General features: G+C 38.7%; 1 protein-coding gene across 2 annotated transcripts in view; it reads left to right on the forward strand.

Annotated features, from left to right (window-relative positions):
* The window catches only part of TPK1 (thiamin pyrophosphokinase 1), a 302,876-nt gene that overhangs the window by 195,893 nt on the left and 81,205 nt on the right, over positions 1–25,778 (forward strand). For both annotated transcript variants that reach the window (XM_054273950.1, XM_054273951.1), the window contains one exon: positions 1,148–1,294. In XM_054273950.1, coding sequence (XP_054129925.1) covers positions 1,148–1,294 — 147 coding nt within the window. The remainder of the gene's footprint in view (positions 1–1,147; positions 1,295–25,778) is intronic.

Here is a 25,778-nt window from a genome sequence, read left to right on the forward strand (position 1 = left end):
TCAAGACCTTAATTTTCATGCAAAACAATATTCAACAGGATCATAAAGCCCTAGACCTGGTAATAAAAATAGAAGCTGATGCTATTAATACATCATTCCAGATACACAGAGCACTATCATGTGACTCTTGGGTTGAGTAAAATTTCATTTAATCACGGAAACCATAGACTTAGGCTCTGCAAAGTTGAAAACTTAACCAGATTGCCATTGTCAAAGCAGCTTCTAAAGACTTCACAGCTGCAATGTCTCAGGGCCCTAGATATAACTTAGCTTTTTAAAATACAATTACTGAACATAACTGATCTACATTATGGAAGTAATAATAATAATACTTTGCACTCAGTGACCTTTTATTTAAGTACCTAAAAACCCTTAACCAAGCCTTCTGAATACTACTTTTCTGCTTATAGGAAATGAAGTGTTCAGAGTCTGGAACACCTGTGTGAGAGAATTGAGCAGGAGCAGTCCAACTCCATGGCATATTGCAAGCAGTCAGAGGTGTTTTCTGTGTGACTGGGACTGCAGAGTGCTCCTGTGGCTGTCTGTCCCTGACAGCTGGGAGGTGATGTCCTAGTCACTTGGGACACAACTTTCTATAAGGTGCTACTTTTAATCTTGAGCAGGGCCAGCCTTTGAGTGGTATTGCTTGTGCATTGAAATGCTGTATGGCAAGAATGAGAGTGACACATAATGGTCTAACCTGATATTTCCTTTATTTGCTCTGTGAACTGTGAGTATAATAATGAAAAGATGCAAAGAGCTGGGGGTTCTATGGCTCAGATATGCCACACTTACCCAAGGAGCTTCCATGTAGAATGATATATCCTAGATTCTATATATTCAGGACAGGCAGGTTAGTACCTTCAAAGACTGGCCGGTTTTTTAGAGAGAATGGTTATGTCCTTTTAAAAAGTGACAAATTTTGGCCATGGATTTATGGTGCTTTAATACTCAGCTTAAAAATCACATAACGGTATTTATCGGTAATGGGAGTAAATAACTGTATTTGACATTTGCTTTTCTATAGTCAGTAGTTTAGGAGTTTTTTGTTGGTTATTTTTCCTCAGACTGATTTTATTGTGGATTTCCAGCATCCAAAGACCATTCCTGAGACTTTTCTTGGTAAGTCTTTTGTTCTGTCTTTTAGGTCGATGTGATTGTGGCTCTGGGTGGACTTGGAGGACGCTTTGACCAAACAATGGCATCGGTGGAAACGCTTTTTCATGCAACGAATATCACTCCTTCTCCAGTGATAGTTATCCAGGAGTGCTCGCTGATTTACCTGCTTCAACCTGTAAGTGTTGTGAAAAGTTACTTTGTAATAAAACTGACCTTCCACCCACACTGCCACCATAGGTCTTGTACTGTTAAATGCTCGCTTTATCAACTGTGTTCTGTAGGGTCAGAGCTGAAATATAAAATACATTGCAGGCAAGTGGACAGCAAATGATGGGCTCTGAATTCCTCCTTTGGAAAGATTATGTTTTATTTGTTCATGAAAAACTTGTTTAAAAGGGGAGAAACAAGAAAACCGGAAAGTATGAAAACTGAATTGGGTAAATATAGAATATTGATTATAAATGGGGATAAAAATTAATCTTTTAAATTAGATTCTGGTAAGTCTAAATTTAGCACACACCCCTTTTGCGTGTTGAGTAGCAATACAGATGTCTTCAAAAAGAGGAGCAAAGAAAAGATGTGAGAGGATTTGTGAGGGAGTTCCTGCCATGCACATCAGGCAGAGCTCCCATGCAGTCTGAGTGGCACAATTCATTATGATGGGAATCCATCTAGCATCAATGAGGGAATTTATTTAAGATGTGTTATTTCTGTGGATTTTCAGATCTGTTATTGCATTTATTGATTCATAAAACAACACACACAAAATATCTTGCTGATCTTCTGCTTCTGAGATTTAAATTAAAGGCAAATCTAAACATCAAACACTGTTCTCTGACAGTGATTCATTTATTTTTTTGAAAATATGTTTTCCCCTTGGCAAGGTTTCTAAAAGCTTACCTAACTTTCCCAGTTTGTCTTGGAAAGCTTATTCTGTTAAAATAAATAACATTCACAGGTAAATTTGACACAACCTTGCACCTCGAAGATGTGCTTCAGTGTAATTTGAGAAAAGCATTAATGCAGTTCTATGAGATTATAGATTTAAAGCCACAGGGGCAGGTGCTCTATTAACAGTTTGAAGCACTGGGTCTGCAGGAAAGGTAGTAGGCACAGGAGCTCTTTTGCCAGTATGATGAGGAATTACTCTGATCGTTAGTTGCACAACTAAATAGATGGAGGCGGTAGAGTGAGGGGGAAAGAGAAATAAAGGGTAACTGTGGTTAAAATCTGAAAGTCAAGAGTAACTTGCTTGTAATTGATCTGTGAGTGCAGTACTTTGCTGGCAACTGTAAATTTCTTTTAGGGTATTTTTAAGAACATGTTGAAAAGCTGAAATAAAGTGGACAATTTCCAGTTTAACTCTACAAAACTCTTGCTAAGACTGGAAAGATTTATAATTATTTTCATTCATCCTTTCCATAAGCAGCTTTAAAATGCAATGCCTAAGGTTGCTTTCATGAGTCTTCCATGAATAATTAAAGCCTTTACAACTTGAAAAAAAAAACAAGATCTGTGCATTTAAAATAGAAATGGGAGGTTGCTAATTGTTTTGTTTTCTGGAAACTTCTTTGTTCTATTTTTAATAATGCCATACAAAAAGCTTTTAATTTTTTTTTTTTGTAGATGGGCAAAAATACAAGGAAACTTCAGGCTGTTTCTAGCTTACAGAAATAAGGGGCAGATATAGGGGCAGGCCATTTAAACAATCTTAGTGCTGACTTTGACACAAAATTGCTTTTTCATTGTTGGTTTAAACTTGTCACTGTTGGCATTTTCAGTCAACTGGTGTGGATAATAGAAGATAATAACATCAATCCTGCATAGCTGATAGTTGTTTTTCTTTTAAAAAGTGAGTAGTTTATAAACTGAGAGAAACAAGGATCCTAACTTTGGAAGTACTCTCGTTTTTGGTTGGTTTGGTTTTTATGGTTTGTTTGTTTTTTGGGGTTTTTTTTGGCGGGGGTGGGGGGTTGAGGGTTTTTTGGTTTTTTTTTTAATGGAGTTCAGCTTGATATTTTTCTCTTCCAAACAGCCACAATCATGACATTCTCTCTTTTCCCTCTCTTCACTTTGTAATTTAAAATCAAGGTAGGAGGGAGTTTAACACAGTGGGAGACCCACTGACTGTTCGAAATGCAAGTCTGGAAACTGCAATAAATGAAGCAAGGTTTTGAGATTCAAATGCTGGTGCAAATTATGAAGTTGAGAGCATGTTGTTTTTTCTATGAATGTAGAGTGGAAACATTTCTATAAATATAGAAGAGAAACTCTCTCTCTTGGGAAGAAGAATCTGATCTTTATTGGATTCTTTGGATAAAATATATGAGCAAAACATAATGATGGTTTTGTTTGCAAATAATGTTAGCCTTTGGTTCATTGTAGCAGGAGAGTGGTTCTCTGTCATGTGTACCTAGGCAGAGTCTAAAGTATCTGGGTACAGCACAGAGACTGGTAATTCCTTAGGAGCCCTAGGAAGGATAACAAGGGGAGTAACAAATCAAGCTGCTGAATTTATAGTTACCAGTGCAGAAACTAAGAGGAGGATTGTGGGACTAGATATCTAAGGCCACCAAAAATCTATTAATTGTTTGAAAGAGAGATTGAAACAATTTCACATTGTTACAATGGTGGTGTAGAAGGTTATGGTAGAAGAAATGCATAAATACTTAACACACTTGTAAAGGGTCCACAGTGTTGCAGGAAACATTATGGGCTTGCTAAAAGTCTTCAGGGTTGGAAGAGGAAGACAGCAAGGACAATGCCTGATTTGGGATCCAGTGCAGACTACCAGGCAAGGTGGACCAGGTAAAAAATGCCTTTTATCATCAGCCAATAGCATTATCCAAGTGCTGAATCCAAGTACATTATCCAAGTAATTAGAACTTTGAGTATTGAGGCATTTCTTGGGAAGTAGACAGACAGTGCAAGTTTTTGAAATATATAGATTAAAATGTTTTGACATGGAAAGTGAAGAAAACCACAAGGAAGTAAACTCTCTTATGTTCATTTCTGACTTTAAGGATAAGCTCCTGTAAGGAAAAGAGAAAAAAGATGGGAATAATTACATCCCATAAATACCTGTCTACATGTTCTCTATGGAGAAACTGGGTGGGAGGCTGAAATGTAGATATATAGACTGTAAGTATGTAAATTTAGATAAATTAATTCCAATATATGTCAAACCACTAATAAAATATTGAAGAAAAGAAAGCAGGCATGAAATGAGTTGCACCTATGGAAGGGCCCACACAATGAAAACATAGTTTGTAGCTACAGAATTTATAAATTGACAGTGAAAGATTTTCTTTTGTCTGAATGGGAAAGGAAAACTAATGACAAGCAGCCTAAATGAGCACATTTGCTCAGTCTTCACTAAAGCAAAATATTCCTTTGAGCAGATAACCAATACAGTTAAAATCAGTGCCAAAGTCTGAGGAATTTAAATTGCTTAAGAGAAAAAGCAAATAAAAGATTGAGCTGCCTTTGATTCTGCCAACTCCAAGGGCTGTTATTTTTTGTGTGCCATGCAATACTAATTAGAATAAGAGTCAGAAACAGGGAAACTTTGTAAGAATTCTAGGATGTGATGCTTGTTATGAAGCATTTCCTTATCTGATGTTTGAAGTTTGAAAAAAAATAAAAAAGAAAAAAAATGTACCTGTGTACTGAATAGATGTCATATTTCATTCTGTAGTGGGGGAGGGAGGAAAGCTTGAATTTTTAATAAGGAGTAATCAGTCTTTATAAGCAGGATATTTTATGCAAGACTTCATACATTTTATGTTAGAAATTTGGTAATATCAATTACCATTAGACTATACCCTGGCTGAAGAGCATAATTCCCTTAGAGTCATGTTTATCATGCTAGCCATGCTCAATATGAATGGCTTAAGGTTTCACATACATACTTTCTCATTTTCTGGTTGTGTGCTTCTCAGGAGTACAGAAACATTAGCTTCTGTACACTGAGCATAAATTATCTTTTATCTGTGAGTTTTATGGCAGTTTGTAATACAAGGTAATAGGATTTATGACCAAGAAATGAGAAGATGTCCAAGAGTTAATGAGGCCTGTCTTTTACATATACTGAGCAGTTCAGTTTTCCCCACACAGGATTCCAGCCCTAGGATGTAGAGGAGAATTGCTGCCTACACCTGAAAATGCATTACAGCAGCATATTTTTGTCAGTTAACTAACTCTTTGGAAAGAGTGTGTGAATACTTTGATAACCCTTTTTCTTGCACCCGGCTTCTCTTTTGAGTGCGTGCCTGCCTTCCCTGTGAGAAACGATGAATAATTTAACATCATAGGCAGTGGCCCAGCAGCTAAATGTGAGCAATAAGAATCAGGAATTCCATCCCTTATTCTTGGCTCTTTACCATCATTTCCTTGAAGAGAAGTATATTGGGTAGTCTTTTGATCCCAGACTGTAAATTGGATAAAAACCATGTCCTTCTCTGAATGGGTACACTGGGGCTCCTTTGGTTATTTACAAAATGCCATTACACCCTCTGCCCTGCACTGGGTTGAATGTAGGGTCGTGGTAAGAGTAACAACAGTATTAGCAAGGCCCTTAATTAACATGAATATTGCCACAGAGGAGGCTGTGCAGATAATTAGTGAACCTGCTCCTGAGCACAGTTTCAGAGGGAGCCAGCCATCCTTCTCACAGATGGCATCTGGGCATGGCTCAGGTTTAGCACAGGCCAGGAGCTGCTTCCCAAACATTTGGAAGGGACCACCTTGTCATGGGGCCAAGAGAGAGCAGCCACATGCCCATGAGCACTGCTGTGCTGGTTGGCTTGAGTTCCAGAGCTGTTACCTGAACTGATGTGCAGGTGCAGACAGAGTGGCTTGGCATGAAGATGTGCTCCTAGATGGAGATGCTGCAGCAGATGTGACAGAAGGTACAAAGACCAGAAGCTTTGCTGGGGTTTGTTGCTGCAATTCTCTGTGCCAATGTGATTTGATTTGGTTTCTGTCCATGCTTGTAAAGTTTAATGGGAAGTTCAGGGTATATACCTTCAGCTTGTGAGTTTTCTCTGGCAGCCAGTACTTGAAATTTGCAGGAACCTCAAGAATGAGCTATCCAATCAGTTCTGTACTGCCTCATGTGTGTAAGAAGCAGATCTGGCTTGCACTCAGTGCAGAAAATCCCTGATGAATGTGCCTCCTATGGGGGATAATTTTGGGATCTGGAAATTTAATGTTTCCTTTTCCTAGATATGTATTTTTGATGGGTAAATTCAGTTTCAAAAAGATTGCAGTTGTAAAGGAGGGCATTTAAACATATATCTAATATTTAAACATGCATTTAGTACTTACAGTGTTTATTGTCCTGAAAGGCTCTCTCCCCTGTTTGATATCTTCTCTCAAAGAACACTATTGGAACTCAATCTACTTGACAAAGCAGTCAGTCTCTGTGCCTCAAGCTCCTTGTGGAATTCACAAATATACAACTCCTTGTTCTTTGATAAATACCACTTTTTCTGACTTTTCCTATGAGAAAGCCAGCCATTCAGCTGGACAGAGACACTGCAATGTCAAAAATATTAGCTGAGGAAAAGTCGTAATCCAGCCTTTCTTTGGGAGCCTGAGTGCCTGAGTCCTTCACAGAAAACCTTGCAGAAATGGGTTTTTGGCTTCCAGAGGTTTAGTATTACATTGAAGTGGCTTCTCAGGGAAAAAAAAAAATCTATGTTGGTAGTTTAGCTGCCTTAGTTTCCTTCTTTGGTAAGAAACTTTGAGGACTTGGTTATTGCTCAACTTCTGTTCTTAAAATAACACTTAAACTAGCCTGGTTTTTTATTCTTTCCTGGGAAAATCCAGCTGGACCAATTAATTCTTTTCCTCTGGTAATGTGGTGGGCCTATGTAAATGTGACCTAAAAAAGACCACAGGTCTGAAGGACTTAGGTTTATTTCATGGCAATTCATGGCTTGAAGTGAAGTTGCTTCATGGTTCTGCACAGGATTTCTCTGTTTTACTGAATATCAGTGATCCAAAATTAATTCCTATGTTTCAATAACATTCTGACCTGGAAAATATTGACTTGCTATCTTGCTTCTCACTGCTACAAAAATAAACTCTGAGGTAAATTTTCTTTTAACAGCTACATTCTTTGTAACTTTGTTCTATTCCAACATCAGCAGATGTGTAGTATGAAGTATACCAAGATTATATAGAGCCTTAGAAATAATAATTAGCTTTTGAAATAGTCAAATCCTTTTAAACAGATTATTTAACATCAGTTTAAAATGCAACCTGCATCAACTTTATGGATGGCATCTAATAGTTATCCATTTCTTCTTTATAAGGAAGACAAACTGAAAACAAAAAATTCATAAGTCAATTTGTTAGCTTGCAGGTAACCAGTTTAATAAAGTACCTATCATTCAGAGAGGAAAGGAAAGTACCAAAACATCATTACTAAGTGAAAAAAATAGTATTTATTAAATGAAATGTTCATCTGTTCATAATTGTTAAGAAAGAAGTCATATTCTGTAGCAGGATATGATAATCACACAGCTGGTTTTGAACTCACATCTTAAAGGTGTCTGCAAGAGAAGAGGATGTAAGGAGGTAAGGAGTCTAATTGGATTACCTAGGTGTTTCTAAATTCTGAAGTCATCCAATGTGATTCTCAATCAATAGTTTGCACTTGGTAAGTGTCAACAGTTCTGCTTGCAACTTTTTTCAATATTTGCCCAGATTTTTAATTAGTTACTGCAGCTGCTGATGGATGATCATCGAGGAGAACCTTGGCCCTAAATAAAACTCTTCCAATGAGATTCCTGCTCTCTGTTGTTGCCCCTAGCTGCTGTGATATGATCTTGTCAATATGATAATACCTGTTTTGTTGGTTTATGGAAACCACAAGAAGTTTTTGCTACAAAGCTGATTATCTTAGAGCTGTTTTGCTGGAGTTTTTTCCCCCAAAATTGTCAATTACTTTTCTTTCCTTCAAAATCTTAATCCATCTTTTCATCCTGTCCTTTAACAACTTCTTTTTGCAGTGGCCTGATACTTTGGGCTTTTGTGTGCAATGTGATATTAATAATTTTGTGTATTATAAAACAATTCTTCTGCTTTCCATTAAATGGTCAGCAGCAAAATACAAAATGTTTGTCTTTGCCATTTGCTTATGGATAGGAGCTGATCTATAAGCTGAGATCAGTAGGAAGCTGGTAAAACTTTATCCTGTTGTGACAATATTGATAAGCTGAGAAAGACCACAGCAGTATTTTCACTTATCTTTATTCTGTATCTGGATGGAAAAAAGCTGGAGAATGTGTGTGTGTGTATTCTTTCCAGTTTTCTTTGGGTTTTTTCCCAGGTAGGACTTTACTCCTATTTGGGAATTTTTTTCAGCAAGCTATAGAATTTCTAACCTTTTTGTGAATAGATTTTTTGGCCCAAAAAGGAAAAAAAAAGACTAAAGCACTTCAAAAGACTGTTAATATGGATTCCAAATTTGACCAAAAGATTTAAATGTTTTGTACATAATTCAATAAGCTTTCTATTTCTACAAGGTACTATATTTTTATACTTTGAAAAAGGAACATTATGCAAATGCTTGTCTGTATGAAGGTGTCATAAACTGGTACTTTGCAGATCAATTTTGTAGTATTTTTATGATTACGACTTAAATTATTTGTCTATCATCTAACACCTGGGAGGAGTAATGCAATATTTTGAATTTCAGGGTCACCCATTAGACATGAAGTACTAAGAGAACTCAGCGGAATAATTATTAACACTTTCTGTGCCTTGCCTTATCAGATGCCATCCTCCTTACTAAGTAGCCATCATACTGCAAGATCTTACTTTCTTTATCTAATCTTGTTTCTTCCACTTTCCCTTTCTTTTCCCTCTGGATTTTCCTTGAATCCTATCAGCTGTCTTTTCTCAGCGCATCATCTTATCTTAATTTTTTAGTTCAGTTTTGTCTAAACTATTCTATCTTTAATTTAAGCAGCCACTGCTACCCTGAAGATTTTTCCCAGGATTTATCTCCTCTCAGCAGTCATAATTGTGTGCTATGAAGCATTAATTCATCAATGCCCAGTCATTCTGGCTTCATCTATTAATAGAATCATAGAATCATATTCCTCTTGGGTCTCACAATGTTTCATCTTTTTTTTCATTGTTCCAATGACCAAAGCAGCCCCATATTTAGTGCTGGAATCTCCTGGGGTGATACCTGCTGCAGTGTGTCTTTGCATCACCCTGAAATCATTGCTGTGCTCTAACTCTGTTCAGCTTTATTGTGCTAGCACAAATTTCTCAAGTCCTGGGATTCTGTTCTACCCACTAAGTGACAGTGTCTTTCTGAAGGCCACTGAAGGTCTTACTGCCTTGCTTGTGGTGAATTCACCAGAGTTTTGCAGTAGCAACTTTCCTCTGAGTATTAAGTGCATTTAAGTGATAGTTTAGGTGTATGCAATTTTTTTCACTCCCTGCCTAAGTTACAGAAAGTTCTGTAGGGAAACAAACAAGTATCAGAAGTCTGTAATCTGTGACAGAACCTTATCTGGAAAGAAAATTAATGGAAATTATTTTATTTCATACAATCAAAAATATAGCAGGGAAAATCAATATTATTGTTCCTATCCTACAGTCAAAATTGAAGTGATAGTAGGTGATAAATTATTTTCTACTACAAAATCAAAAAAAAAAAAATGCTGAACACTTAATTGTTGACCCGAAGTGTTTATAGGATCCTTTAGAGGTAAATTCAATAATGGTCTTTTCTGTTCACCTCTGAGTGCTGGTAGTAGTTAAAGTTGTAGAATGTGAGCATCTGTATTCTGGCGTCAGTTATATTTGAAAATGTGTAATCTCTTCATTCCCTTTGTGAAATGGCTTAGGTTTATGCAATCCCTTACAGTATCACTGTTAATTCTGCATCTGCCAAGGCAGTGTGTCAACAGCATGGATTTTCAACATTTAATATTAAAAAAGGGTCAGGGAAGAAGAATGATAATATTTGGTAATATCAGAGGTTCTAGGGGAAATGCTGTACTACACTGATAAACAAGATTTGGGTAGAACTATTCAGCTTTGCCATGGGAAGTGATTGACTTGGCAATCCGAATTTTCTTCATGTTGATAACAGCTGATTACATTACCTCAGGACTCTCTCTGCTCTAACAGAACATGCCAAGAGCAGATGGGGATCAGGGATTGAATTCCTCATTGTCTTTTAAGGCTGTAATGTGTCTGTCACTCTCATGACAACTGCAGTCAAAAATACTTGTCAGCTCTGCAGCTGGGCCAGTGACCTTCAGGGCACTGCACAGGGTTCCTACTCTTAATCCTAAAATTAAGGGATTTGGAGTGAATATGTTTCTGTTAAAAGGAAGAAAAGGAGTCTGGAAACAATCTTCCAGGATCTGTGAAAGGGGTTTCTAGAAAATGAATGAAGCTAGGTTTACTCCTGAGATGCACAGCTGAAGAATGACAGACAGTGGCCCTAAACTGAGATTAAGGGTAACTGTAAGGAAAAGTTTCTACTCTGAAGATAATTACAAATTTCATACAGGACTAGGTTGCCCAGAGAATCTCTGTCCCTGACAGTGTTCAAAACCCAATGGGAAGGCTGCACCCCTGAGACTCCCTCCCGCCTAAGTGATTCTGGGACACTTGCAGAGACACAAGTAGAGTGAGTAGATGTGCTGGAAACATTGTACAAGAATCTGTTGAGAAGAATTTGGAATCTCCTGATACAGAAGAAGGCTGTGGCCACATTGAGAAATAGTGGTTCTGTCCACTGTGATCTCTTTTTATGTTTTCATTACCTTACAAAGGGAAGTGTTTTAGTTTCTCATGTAACCTCACAGAAGAAAATGCTGAAAGGAGAAATGGTTGCTGTCTCTGAATGCATTGAGTAAATGCCAGGGAGATAAACCAGGACTGGTTAAGCTCAAGCCCATAGTTAGAAAAAGAGTAAATTCCTTCAAACCAGTGATATATCCATCATAATTTCCATCAGAAATAATGCCATTCAGAGGGAGCTAGACAAACTTGAGAAGTGGGCCCACAGTCTTCCTCATGATGTTTAACAAGTCCAAGTGCACCTGTCCCAGTCATAAGTAGAGGCTGGAAGAAGAAATTATTGAGAGCAGCCCTGGGGAGAAGGCCCTGGGGGTGCTGCTGGATGAGAGGCTGGACATGACCCAGCCATGGGCACTCCCAGCCCAGAGACACAAACGTGCCCTGGGCTGCCTCCAAAGCAGCGTGGCCAGAGGGGAGAGGGAGGGGATTCTGCCCCTCTGCTCCTCTCTGGTGAGAGCCCACCTGCAGGGCTGCATCAGCTCTGGGGTCCCAGCATGGACCTGCTGGAGTGAGTCCAGAGGAGGCCACAAAGCTGCTCAGAGGGCTGGAGCACTTCTCCTATAAAGACAGGCTGAGTGAGTGCAGTCATTCAGCCTGGGGAACACAAGGCTTCAGGAAAACCTTGGAGCACCCATCCAGTATTTTACAAGGGCTTATAAAAAGGAGTAAGAGGGACTTTTTACATGTAGATAATGACAGGACAAGATGCAGTGGTTTTAAGTAATGAGGAAGGGAAATTCCTCTCTTTCCTATTAGAAAGAAATTCTGTGTTGCAAGGCTGGTGAGATACTGGAACAGGTTGCCCAGAGAAGTTGTGGATGCCCCATCCCTGGAAGTTCCAGGCAAAGTTCGACAGGGCCGTGAGCAAGCTGGTGAAGTGAATGGCAGAATCCCCTGCACATGGGATTCTATGACTCTATGAAATTAGAAGGAAAAGTCCCTAATAATTTTTTGGGTGAGATTGCACAACAGGTTTACAAAAGGGAAAACTGTGGAAGAGGGAGCATAATCAGAACTCACTATGTTGATTTTACATCCTCCACTCTATTCCCACCAAAAGTGAACACAAAACTTTCAAAAGTTGTTAATATGTAGGCATTGTGTTTCCAACTGTCCTTAATTTGCTGCTTTTTAAACATGAACTTGAAAGTGACAAGAATTAAGTGACATTTGAACCTTGAGTCACATGAGCCGTACTGGTTCTGTGATCAGCTTTTCAGCAGTGCTGGTTTGCAAACAGTGAGCATGAGTTCCAGCCCCTCCCATGGAGTTTTCTTCATAGATGTAGCTTCCTTTTGCCATTTATTTACTCCAGCTGGAAATACACTGTCTCCCCTACCATCATCACAGGTAATTGTAGGAAGTGGGGGTTAGATGGATGGACAGTGGGGTGGACCAAGAACTGGCTGAGTGTCAGAGCTCAGAGGGTTGTGGTCAGCTGGAGGCCTGTGGTGAGGAATATGCTGAGTCCAGTCTTATTGAACTTGTTTATCAGTGACCTGGATGAAGGGATAGCATGTACCCTCAGCAAGTTTGCTCTTGGTGTGAAACTGGGGGGCAGAGGCTGACACACCTGAAGTCTGGGCTGCCATTCAGTAGGATCCTGATAGGTTGAAGCACTGGGTGGAGAGAAAAGTAACAAGGGCAAGTGTAGGATCCCAAACCTGGGGAGGAATAACCCAAGTATCAGCAGAGGCTGGGGGCTGAAATCCTCAAGAGTAGCTCTGCAGAGAAGTGCCTGGGAGTCTTGGTGGGTCATCAATTGTGCATGAGCCAGCAGTGCCCTTGTGGCCAGGAGGGGCAATGGTATCCTGGAGTGCATTGGGAAGAGTGTGGCCAGCAGGTCAAGATAGGTGATCCTGTCCTGCCCTTTTACTCAGCCCTGGTGAGGCCACATCTGGAGTGCTGTGTCTGGAAAAGTTGCTACTGAATGTCCAGTGGAGGCCACAAAGATGATCTGGGGTCTGGAGCATCTCTCTCATGTTATGGGAGCTGGGCTTGTTTAGAGGAAATAGTGAGGGATTGAGTCTTGTTAATGCCTATAAATATTTCAAAGGCACATGCCAATCGGATGATGCCAGACTCTTAACAGTGGTGTCAGTGACAGGATGAGGAGCAATGGCCATGAACTAAAACACAAGGAATTGCACCTCAACATGAGGAAGAACTCTGCATTGATATTGGCAGAGCACTGTACAGGCTGCTCAGGGAGGTTGTGAAGTCTCCCTCTGTGAAGGCATTCAAAGCCCACCTGGATGCATTCCTGTGTAACCTGCTCTAGGTGACCCTGCCTTTGCAAGGGTATTGGACTAGATGATCCCCAGAGGTCCCTTCCAACCCTAAAAATTCTGAAATCTAGGCATTGCTTTCATGTATGCCATAAGAAATCAGGTATCCAAAGGTGGTTTAGCAGTCAGGGAGAATGCACTACTGTGAAATCGTATACCTTTTGGCTAGTGATGTTACCTGTACAGAATGAATGTAATCATATGGCAAAGCAGATTAATGTAATCTAATCTGTGCTTAAGCACTTCTTTGAACAGTGGTCTGCAGATGTAGGTATAGTTACCTCATCTGGTATGTAATTCCAAGTTCAGATGTCTCTGCCTTTTCCCATCCACATGACAGCCAGTGGTGCTTCGTGAGGAGTATCAGCATTTCTGTGCAATCAACATCTGTTTCTGAGTGGTTAATTTTCATTAAGAGTTCCCATCCTTTGTTAATTGAATTATGGCCTTCAATTTCAGCAATATGAGCTACCTGAGGGAAAAGAAGGAGCTGCACCCAGAGGGGAATCCTTTTATTCTGGTGAAAGAACAAATTATCAGATTGAAGAATAATTATCTTGCAGAATTCTCTTCTACAAACCACAATGTTGGCAATGAAATGTACCCTTGTGTTATGAGTCTGAGGTTTTCCTACCTCATCCCTTAAGGGTTTTTAGATGCAAGCATTTAAAAGCTGCATTGCAGTATGGGTATATCTCTCAATAATGGGGGCACACTATTCAGTTCTTTCTCAGATATCACTTTTCTTTTAGGACAGGGAAAAGAGGAAGACTCTCTGGTAAAAAAAAAAAAGAAAAAAAGAAAAGGTGTATTTTTCTTCTATTGTTAACCATCAGCAGTTTTTCCTTAACTGGAGGACACCCTTCAGAGTGAAGCAAGAGCAGCTGAAGATCTGGAATTAGTCTTCTGTGGCAATGATGCCACAGGCAGACAGTCTCATTAGCTGCAAGCTTAGTGATTTTTTTAAGGAAGAGCTGCCTGTTTCCTTTATATTAGAGGAACCTGGCAACTGAGAATAAAACTGATAAGATATTAACTCTACAGGGTATTGACTGAAGCTTTAAGGCAATTAGAGGAACACTAAGAGAAGACCCAGTAGGTCTCCGAGGGGCCAGTGTCTACATAAAGTCATTGACCCTCCTGTCCATTCAGGATTTTGTGGGAGTTATTTCCATATGTTGTAGGTGTGTAAACTACCACATGCAGCCTTAACCCACCCATGCTTAATGGTTCTTGAAATCCTTGAGAAATGTGGAGAGTCTTGTGTATTCCTGTTGAGTGAGATGGATGGGGAGGCAGAACTACTCTTGAGCAGCAGCCTGAGTTGTCATAAACAAATCCAGCCATTCTGGTGTGCCAGATGCCACAAAAGAGATGCACTTCAGAACCTGTGCAGATAAAGGGAGTAGCTCATCATCCCTATTACACATATTTTATCAATTTTCTGTGAGCCTAATGATATATCTGAATTAGTAATGCTTGTGTCATTTCTTGGTCTTTCATCTGTCTGATTTCTGGATCTCCTTTCCTGTTCACAAGCACACAGTGAAGTTGCAGAAATACCAGGGCAACATCTAATTTCCAGTTTATCAATAGTAACGCTCTTCATGAACATCTCTCTTGTTTTTAAATTCTCTTTTGTACTTAAACCTAGTTCCAGATTATTGTACTAAATGCATTCTGTGTCTCCTTGGGGGAGAGGTATTATGAAGCTATTGTTTTAGAAAACAAGTTTTCTAGCAATAGTGTAGGAATTTTTAAGTATTTCTAGTATTAAAGCCCACTGAACTGTCAGTCCTCAAAAACTCTTAAGGTGATAAAATACTAAATCTTCTTTTTAATTCCAAATCATCTGAGAAAGTAAAGCAGTTTTAATTATTTACTGCAGTCTAAAGTTAAAAGGCAGAGAAGCTGTGGTGCCCCATCCCTGGAAGTGTCCAAGGCCAGGCTGGATGGGACTTTGAGCAGCCTGGTCTAGTGAAAGGTGTCCCTGTCCAAGGCACATCCTTCAGATAATGGAGTGAATGCAATCACTCATATGTGTAGCCCTTGGAAACCCATGCATGATGATGTTCAAATCTCTCATCTGGAAAGGCAGTAGGAGCTCGTGTTTCTGGAACAGCCTGAGTCAACCCCTGCAGCTCAGCCCTGGAGCTGACTCCCTGCTGGTGTCTCCCCATGGAAGGCCATGCCTGCCAAATGCCTGCTTCTGCTTGCTCCCATGCAAACTTCACTTTCAGCTGGGGGAGTGAGAACAAGATTGTCTCTCCTTGAAGTTTGGCAGTATTTCTCCATGGAACTCTGGACATGCACGGTGATTTCAATACCACTGTTTTATAATTGGACTTTTTTTTTTTCCTATCTGAGGGATAGAAATCCAACGTTGAGTCAGCAAGAGCTTACCTGAAACTGATTGTTTTGATAACTCCTCCTTTGTAGTCATCTTGGAGAGGGGGAAAATGAAGTAAATCTGATAATCAGCTTAGTATTTAGATGTGCTTGATAGTGGCCTCTACAGGGTTATACTGTACTGAACTGTTATACCATGATCCTTTCCTTCAGCCTGTACACCTAAAATCAGGTTACTGTGGCTGTGTATTCTCAACATTTTTTTATTGTGAAAGGTAACTGATGTACAAAGTCTTTGTTGGAAATAGTTATTTTTAGAAGAATCCATAAGATGACAAATAATAACATGCCTAGCTTTTCATATGGGCTCTGATCTTCTGTTGCTGAATCTTGGACTACATGCCATGTCACACTCTTTAGCTGCATCTCAGGGTATATTACTCCTATATTGCAGAGGGGGAGAGAGAGAGACAAAGGCATGAGGAAGGGAAATTATTTGCTCAGGCACTCAGGGTGTCAATACCATACTGAAAATTGAATCCAGTTTTCCAGGTTTCTATTTCCAGGGACCTGTCAACGGGGACCTATTTCCTCCTTGGTCCTTGTGACTTTATTAAGAATGACCTTTAGAGATGATGGAGATTTCTACTGAAAGTGCTTAATCCTTTCAGAAAAATCAGAGAAGCTCACTTTTTTGATTTAGGATTAGTAAAACTCATCCTAAACTTCCTTAGGAGGAATTGTGAAGAGATGGATTTGTATAAATAATCTCATTTCTTAAGAAGCCTGAAAAAAAAACCCTTATGCTTGAATCTGAGAATGCCATGGCTTAGAGTAGCCAAATATAAATATGCCAATTATAAGAGCTGATTATTTATAATTAACAATTTATCCAGGAAAAGAAGAAACAAAGATTTAGTCAAAGTGTGGCAGACAATTATTATAAATAATAACTTCTACATTTTAACATCTTTCTGCTCCTGTGCATGACCACTGTGCCACCCAATAAAACATTTCTCATCTCATCAGAATTTTACAAGTTCTATTCCAATTGTCATCAGAAAAAGCAGTTCACAGGAGACATCAGAGGATGAATGTTTTTTTCCCCCCTGCCTTTTTTAATGTGTTAGAGATGTGTAGGTTAGAGATGCAGAAGGGAAAATGACTATAGCTATCACAGTCTTTCATAGGCGAGTGAGCAAAAGAAAATCCTGGGGTATCACATAATAGAGCTTGCAGCAAGATTTGTTCTCATTCTCTGAGGTGTCTACAAAATACATATATCATGTCCCAGCACAATGAGCTGTCATGAGCACAGCTTACTCAAGCATAGCAAGGAGTTGTAGCTCTGTTAGTATGTAGCCAGACAATCTTTGGTGGTTGGATGGACAGGCACATTTTCCCCCTCTCTTAGCCAAACTAATCTGTAAATGTAGATGTATAAATCCCTAAGCAAGCAGCTGATTCTTTCATTTCTTGGAAGAGCTGCTGGCCTGTACTTTTAGGGAGGCCAAGTTTCTTGAAATTAGTTTAAAAATACATAGTTGGATGCTTATTCACCACAGTTGTGTAGAACTACTATACATTTCTTTATCTTTCTTTTTTCCTGAAATTAGGGCACTTCAAAAATTATGTGTCAAATAAAGTATTGAATTGTAGCATTCAGCACAGGGAAGCAATGGAATACACTATGAGAAAATCAGAATAATGCCTGTCCTTCTACAGGGAGAAGGTAGAGGAGGTTTTTAAGTTTTTGGTTAGGTAATCTAAGCCAAGTTAGCCAATAACTTTGCAAATGGAGCAAAAACATTTGTACATAATGTGCTGCAGGAGTGAAATTGGTGAAAAGGTGCAAAAAGAAGAGAGGCAATGCAGATCTTGCAAATTATATATGGACTGGAGAGTGCTATGAACTTTAGATAGGCTATAAAAGGAGAGCCTGAAATTAATTACTTGAAGAACTAACAGAGTAAAGATATGGTGATTATTTACTGGAATAAAAATGTGAAACATTTGTTTTCCTACTGTATAATTTAGGGAAAATTTCTAGAGATGCTCATAAGCATCCTCTGGATCCATGGTAGATTGAAAAGGAGATTGAAATGGTCTCTAAGTTCATAGAAGAGTATCTGTTGGAAGTCTACACACACATGCACTCACTCACTCACTCACTCACTGTGCTTGTTGGGTTGACTGCTCCCCCAGGCAGAATTTATTCATGTCAGGGACAAAATTTTTCTCTGATTTATTTGTGACAAAGAGAATGATTCTTTGAGATTCACTGATTTGGGTTTTGGTTGTGATTTTATGTTAAAGCAGTGCAAATATTCACACGTACACTACTCTGGAGCCCAGACACTATGACAAGTACAGGTTGGTGTGGCAGGTGGGGAGACAGCCACAAAAAGATTGGAAAGGAGTTGGAAAGCAGAGGGACATACACTGGAAGGATGAGCATTTTTCTTACCTGAGTTCTCTTTCTGCACCACAAAGCAATGAATTTCCCAAATCAGCTATAAACAAACTCTTCCATTTCTAAGGACAGAGAAGGTCATGAAGGCATGCCAGTCTTTTCAAAATGGGCTATAATTGGTACTAGCTAGAACTTTAATATTCATTACCTGTAACTGAGGGGCAAATGATAAGTGTGATTTCTTTTCTTCATCCTAAGAAATATTCCAAGGAAATAAACAGAATTGCTTCCAGTGTGTTCCTTGCAATTGAATGGCCCTGGTCCTGAGTGTTCAACAAATGCAGAGTAAAAGGCAGAGCTTCTCAGGAGTAATTTTGTATCTGAGGAACTGATGTGATTTCTGTGACTAATCATCACATAAACATCATATATCATGTAATACATAATGAGGAGAGTTTGGTTTAAAGATTGTAGGTCTGTGTGTGTTTGATTATAAATATATCACAGTTACACGTGTTTTCCCCTTCCTAAACTCTTGACCTTTTTTTCTGCTGTGTAGGTGGGATCCTATGTACCTGAAGAAAATTACATAGTTCTAAAAATTGAAAGCTATCTAATAAAGAACATTTAGCCTAGTTTCATTATAGACCCTTAATATGTTGCCAAAAATGGAACATGATTTTTGAATGGGGTATTATTAATCATAGTGTTATAACTGTTATGCTTCCAGGATGGATGGATGAATGGATGTATGGATGGACAGTATATTATTATAAGTCATTTGGGGATGGTGTCTCTAAATGTGCCATTTATTGTTATAGAAGAGAAAAAGCAGCATATTGATATTTATTGGAAAGTATTTGAAAGCTACTCTGAATTGATTGATGTTTAAAAAAGGTATTTCCATTTTAAGATATTAAGACAGATTAGGTAAAAACTGAGTAAGTGTTTTAAAATCTGGCTTTCATCTTGATGGAAATGCAAAGATGAGTCTGTTCTTGTAATCTGTAAAGTAACAGAACTAAAACACTCTCAGAGTCTTCTACAAATATCTGTCTGTGGTTTTTAAGAGAAAAAATAAATATAATATTGGCTTTAGAACAGAAATATCCCAAAGACATATATCCTAGAAATATATGTGCAACTTCAGAATTGTGTACTCTGCCTGTTACTTCATTAGATTTTTTAGAAAATTTAGTTATTCCATGTTTGACACTCTTTGGATCTAAGGCATTGCTCAGACTAATAGACATGTTTTATGCATCAGCAGGGAAATGCATGTGTTTATGAGAAAGCTAATTGGAAAGTGGAAGGAGAGTATTTAGCACTCTCTGAACTTTGATGCCCACACAGATGAGAAATCTTACACTTCTCTAAAACTCTTGTGTAATTGTACTGCCCACAATAATGAAGCTCTTTGCAGGGGGACAAGACTTCATTTGCAGGAGTTAATTTTTCAAAAGGCTACCTGAACCCTTTATCAAACATTGAATTACCAAACATTGTTCCTGACCCCTCAACTGATTGAACTTACTATCTTAGCAATGCTAGAAATAAGCATCTGAATTTCTGTATATGTGAGCACTGAATGGTGAAAATGAGATTACTGCAGTTGTTAAGAATGGTGAGGAGGAATTTTGATTCCTTATTTCTCTCCTGATTTATATTTATGATGGGTGGGAAATGTGGGTGTGTCTGTGTACACAAGTAATAAAACCATATAGACTTTTATAATAAAACATTGAGTTTAAGAGCATTTGTGAGTTCATCAGCAGATAACCAGCCACATTTTCAGCGAGTACAGGCAGAAAACATTCTGGTAGAAAAACATTCTCTTAGGCAGCAAACACACACTGTATATGTCATGCATTTTTATTATTGCTTCCATATTCATTAAAGTTTAAGGCCTTAAATGACTTGTCAAAATGTTATGTGCCAAGCTGAAAAACATTGCCTTGATGTGCTGTAGCATAGCAAGTCTTATTGGCACTTCTAGTGCTCTCAGTAGACAAGAAAAATCCCTACATTTTTAAAGTCACTTGTATATTTGTCTCCAGTGTTCTTCATTCTTGATGTATTTTTCCAAATTTCATACTTTTTGTATGTAGCACTCATCTAAAACATGATGGAGTTTCCTTGCATATATATATATATATATATATATATATATATATATATATATATGGTCCTGATTAGGGAAGGTCAAGTTAGATCTGAGCTTTCTCCAAGTTCCAGGGAGGTCAGATTAGAGGCTTAGTCCAAGACCATCCCTACTGTTTCTTTTATTTATGAGTAAGAGGGATTTGTGTAGGCTGGAGTCTTAGCATGGTTTAACTCATGTGTTTGACTCTACAGACAAATAGAAAAATATGCTTAGAATAAAGAGCATAGTGGGAAAAAACAAAGAAGAAGAAATTAAGGGGAAAAAAGAGAGGATAAAGGTGTGGGAACATGTATTCCCTGTGTGCTTGTGCATAGACTATATGCCCTGTAGGATTTGCCAGCAGTGCATAGGGATGCTTTATAAATATGATACATTGAAAGTAACTGCTTCTAGCAAATCAACTTTGATTGTTGATTTATTTCTTAATTTTTAAAGAATATAAAGAAGCTCTTAAAGGAATTTTGATAGGATTGAGTCTGGGATAGAAATAAATGGGGAAAATGTTTTGCAGGCAGGCTAGTGTACCATACCTTTATGTAAATATCCTGTATGTATAACATCACAGTACAAAAATTCTGTTTTATTCTAAAGATCACTGTTATAGCTATCTACAGATAATTGTATTGGACAAAATAGGAAACCAGTGTTTTAGACAGTTGGTCAATACCTCTGAAATAAGAAAGAAAAATACATGGAGGATAGACAATGATGTGGCATTAGAAAGATGAACACTCCTAAAAGTTTTAAACAATATTCTGAAGTCATTATTGAAACATTTTCAGAAAATGTTCAGTGTGATTCACCTGATCTTCCACTGGACTCTAGGGAATGTTAGTGATGGTGATATTGATGCCTTGTGAAAGCTGACCTAGAACAGAGACTAGATGCAGCTAAGGAATAAAGTAGGTATTTATTAAGAAGCCTCAGTAGATCCACCTTGGGCAGCACAACCCAAAATGGCCACAAAAATGGACAACAAGTCACAGGGTCTCACATTTTTATAAGTTTTGGTCCATTAGCATATTGGAGTTAGTTGTCCATCCTCAGCTTTAGCCCATGAAGTCCCATCCTTTTTGTTTTCTCATGACAGTCCACTGTTGTTTATACTCTTGGGCTGAGATCTGGATCATGTGTCCTTGTGTCCACAGCTAGAGAAGGAATTGTTTTGTCTACCTGTTCTGTAGAGAGAGCTTACTGTCCCCTAAAATGAAGCCTAGACTTATACACTAAAGCAGAACAGAATCTGAAAAATAAAAAAGACAAAACCTGAGACATCAATATTAGTGAGAGGAGAAGTAGGTGGGCACTGAGTGCCCTTGAAAACACTATTCTGACTTCACTGATGAGCAAGAAAAACATTGTGATAGCATGACCCTACAATAGACCTTCCTCCCAGTGACAGCTCTGCTCTGCAAGATCTGTGAAAAGGAATCTTTTGTAATAACATCCCCTCCCTTCTCAAGAAAAGCCTTTTCTGCCAGACTTTACCATTCTCTGTAGTATCTTAGACCTCAAATAAATATCAGAACAGTCCGGCATCTTTACACTCTGGTTAGCAAAACTTGGTTTGAAAGTAAAAGCAATTTTTATTGGATCCACTGATGTCAATGACTTAGGAATGCTCAAATGTGTTTTTATTATTCTGGAAACAAACTAAAAGCATTAACTTCTGTTTTGTACTTGTCTCTGCCTAAAGCAAATTTTTATGGTCTAGTTAGGTTCCCTTGAAAACAGGCTTTTATAAGTAAATACTCATGGATGATTAACCGTTCTAAAATAAAACTGTTGTCAGATGTTTAAAAAGTGTGGTGCATAAGAGAGAAGGTATGTACATGGTGACCTGAAAGCTGATTTCTGCATTTCAGTGCATCTCCATTGATTAGTAAAACTGAGGCACCTGCAGATATAGTTCCAGAGACTTGAGTTTGGGGGAAGCATGTCTTTTTAATTTAACTGATTCTGGGGTTTGGGAGAAAAAAAAAAAGTTGTGGCACGGTGAAGTGGTTTCCTAACTTTTGCAGAATAAAAGTAAGGATGTCTTAATCAAGGCAGACCTTTCAAGACAAAGAGTATTTTTAGAAAGTATAAGTGGAACTCATATCAACTGAAGAAATAGCACATGAAGAAACATGTGTAAACAACTCTACAGAAAATGTTTTTATATGTTCTTTTACTGTGCCCATCAATAAAATACCAATATACTGCTGGCTGGTTACTTTTTACTGTAGGAAGAAACGATTTCATTTTGTAAATTGATTTTCTTGGAGTGGCTTCTTAAGGCATTTCTCTTAGTTTCAAGAGAAATCTAAGTTTCAGATAACCACCTTGCACATTAATTTGGCTTTCCTCTTTCATTCTTATTTCAAGCAGTATATAAAATCTGTAATTAATGCAATGGACTTGGTTGAATAATTTTGTAACTGACAAGAGATTGTCCTTTTTGACCTTCATTTTAATATTGAAAAATTAGGAAAAATGAAACAACTTCTGCCAAAGAATGAATAAAAGATGGTTTGGGAGGGGTCCTTTTTCAATAAAATAGCAATATTCTATTAGATAATCCATTAGTCACTGATAACTGGTCTAGTAGAGAAAACAAATCATTTTTTGTGACCTTTATTTCTGTTCAACTTATAAGAGAATCTCAGTTTTTAAATTATTCTTATCTTCTGTTTTAGAAATATTAGATCTCACTCAAGAAGATGTAGAAGTTTGAATTGCAATTTTCCCCCTTTGTATGTCCCAGTTTCATGAGCCTTTTTCACTTAGCAGTAAGATGAAAGCAGACATCCAAGGTGCAGGGGCTCAGGCACCCTGGACACCAGGAGGTGACTGGGGGCCCTGGCAGCCCAAGCCCTTCCCCAACCCCAGCCCCAAGAACTGGGCACCTCCATGGGGATGGGGATGGGGATGGGGATGGGGACAGGACAGGGTGTGAGCCCAGCAGTGCAGGGCTGTGGGGACCTGGGGACACTGGGTCAGGTGCTGATGGCCCCAGGTTGTGGGCAACAAGCAGAGTGGAGCAGCCCCAAGGGCCTGGGCAGGCACAGTCAGAGGTGGCATTGCCCGAAGAACCCCAAGAGGGTGATGGGAAGGGGGTTCAGTGTTTAAAATTAGTGATGTGGCTGTCAGTGAGCTCACCTGAGAGGGAGTTCCAGGTGCTTTTACTCCCTGTGGGAATCAGGCCCTCCCCTCTGCATATACAGTTTTCCCATAAAATCCCCCAGCCTAGGTCTGCCTGTGACTGCTGGTAAAATGGTTTGCTGATATAACAAAGGTTGGCCCCTTTACTGAGCCTTTCTGGGCACTGGAGCACAGGCAAAATGTTGTGGGAGGTGGGCAGAACCTGCAAGGGCCGCATGACTGCTGGTGAGAGATGTTGCATTGCCTTGACAGCAAGTATCTTTTCAGGCTGCTGATTGATATTTTGCTTGCTTCTTTTGCTTATAGTTTCATGAAACCTGCTGTTTTTCAGGCAATGGAAAGAGATTTTGTCAGGAATGCGGGCCCTGGGTCAAAAGAGTTATTTACTCCAGGGATTAAAGCTGAGCAGGCCCGTGCTGTGCGTGGAAGCAGAAGGTGCAGCAGCATTCGCGTGTTTCATGGCATGCAGAGGCAATTACCAATAATCTTATTTGAGTATGAGGATGAATAGTCATTCATGTTTCTCAGAGTAGGTTTGGGGTTTTGTATTTCTCATTTTCCAGTGACTCAGGGAGCTCTGCCCATCAGGCAGGCATTGTGGAGCTGATCTTTAGGCAGCATCCTGGAGTGCCTGTTTTCAGCCTCTCGTTAATAATGGCTAATCTGAAGGTGGGAAGGGATTGAATGCTTTTCCACGTATCAGCTGACTCTCTTGTTTATGCAGGGATCCCTGTGAGACTTTTCTGAGGGAGGGAGATTTTGGTTTTAAATTAAAAACCATGAGCAACTCTTGTTTAGGCTAGGCAGGGGCTGCCAAAAGTAGAAATGCAAATGCCCAGTAAGGGTCTAGGATGCTTTGATTTCCTCATTCTCCTCAAGTTAGCTGAAGCCTCTGCAGCATATTTCAGTAGTGATTCAAATCCATGATTGTTGGATAAATGTGTGGAAGTAACAAAAGAAACTCCCTATCTTTCAGCCATCTAAATTTATAGTAAAATGTTGCCTTGCAATGAAATGAAGATTTGGCCTGTAATCTGCTGGGTGTTAGTTGTGCTACACAACTACACGCAATACTAGTCACATAAACTGAGACCAACTGCATGTCAGTAATTTGCAGAAGGCATTAATGAGGTTTTTGCAGAAATGCTGAAAATTAAACATGATCAGATGGATGGTTAATGGGTATTTCCTGCATAGTCTAGTCACTGAAACATAGAATCTTTCATTCACAAAGTCAGAACACATTTGTTCATTTCGTTCTGGCTCTGCAGATGGCAGTGTTAAGAGATTATGCATTTTTGAAAATGTCTTGAAATGTTTTTGCATGATGATGTGAAAGCAGCAATGAAGAAGAAATTCTTGAAGTACAATAGCAATGTTCTGTTTACCTATGAAGCAGAAAATACTTTAAATTTTGGGCAAGCTTATCTTAATGAATTCCTATGGTAGACTCTACCTTTGGCTTCTCTCCAGCCTCTCAATCTTACAGCCACCCAATTTTTTTTTACCAAAGTCAGAAGTCTTTATTATGGAAGCAAAAGAAATTACCCTTATTTCTCCCTTTCCAAATAAATAGGTGCCTACAGCAAACAGTTATTCATCTCTCAGCTCTGTAGATGTGATCAGCTGGTGGCCTGATTATCCTCTTGTGCTTCACATTACACATCCCCAGTAAATAACCTGTGTTTATTGTTCAGCCCATTTCTGTGTTCCGGTTAAGCTTCAGTGTACAGTGAACCAGTTCAACATGTAACCAGAATTTCCTCTTTTTGTACAGCATAGCAGCTTATCTTTAACTTATAAAACATTAGAATTTGTCTTTCTGGGCAAGGGATTTTTTTTTCCTTTTCATCATTGGAGTAGTATTTCAAAATGTGTGCAATGTGAATGGGATTATAGATATATATCTGTTTCATAAGACACAGATGCTTAAGGGCTTTAGACTTCATAAGAATCTCAAATGATATTCCAGATATCTTTGATATCTTTAAATATTTAAAATTGCAGATCAACTGTATTTGCAATTTTTAAAAAGCATATTTTGGTAGTGTACCATTTATCACATGGCCTTTCTGGGATATAGACAAGAATTCAGTCTTGAGTCAGAGACTGGTGCAAAAAAGTTGTACTACAAAAGTTGGCCTTCTAGAGAGATTGCCTTCCCAGATTTAATTACCCTCAATTTATAGAATGGGCTGGTGAATGAATGGAAAAAACACCTCATTCAATGGACTGTAGAGATGTATATAAGTAAACATCACATGTGATCACAGTTCTGTGTGTCATACCTGCATACACTGTGGAAAGATAAGTGATTCAGAAAATATGCAGTATGATTTCAGATAATACATTCCACTAAATGCATTTACCTCTGGTCTTGGAATGTAGGGAAAGAGAGTAATTGTTCACAAAACCTGTCTGCTTTTGGAAAGTTTCAAAAGGGAAGTTGCTTATGTACACA

Source organism: Melozone crissalis, unplaced genomic scaffold (assembly GCF_028551555.1).
Source record: "Melozone crissalis strain CALT ecotype California unplaced genomic scaffold, PUWL_Pcris_2 ptg000016l_1, whole genome shotgun sequence".
In the NCBI taxonomy this organism is placed as follows: domain Eukaryota; kingdom Metazoa; phylum Chordata; class Aves; order Passeriformes; family Passerellidae; genus Melozone; species Melozone crissalis.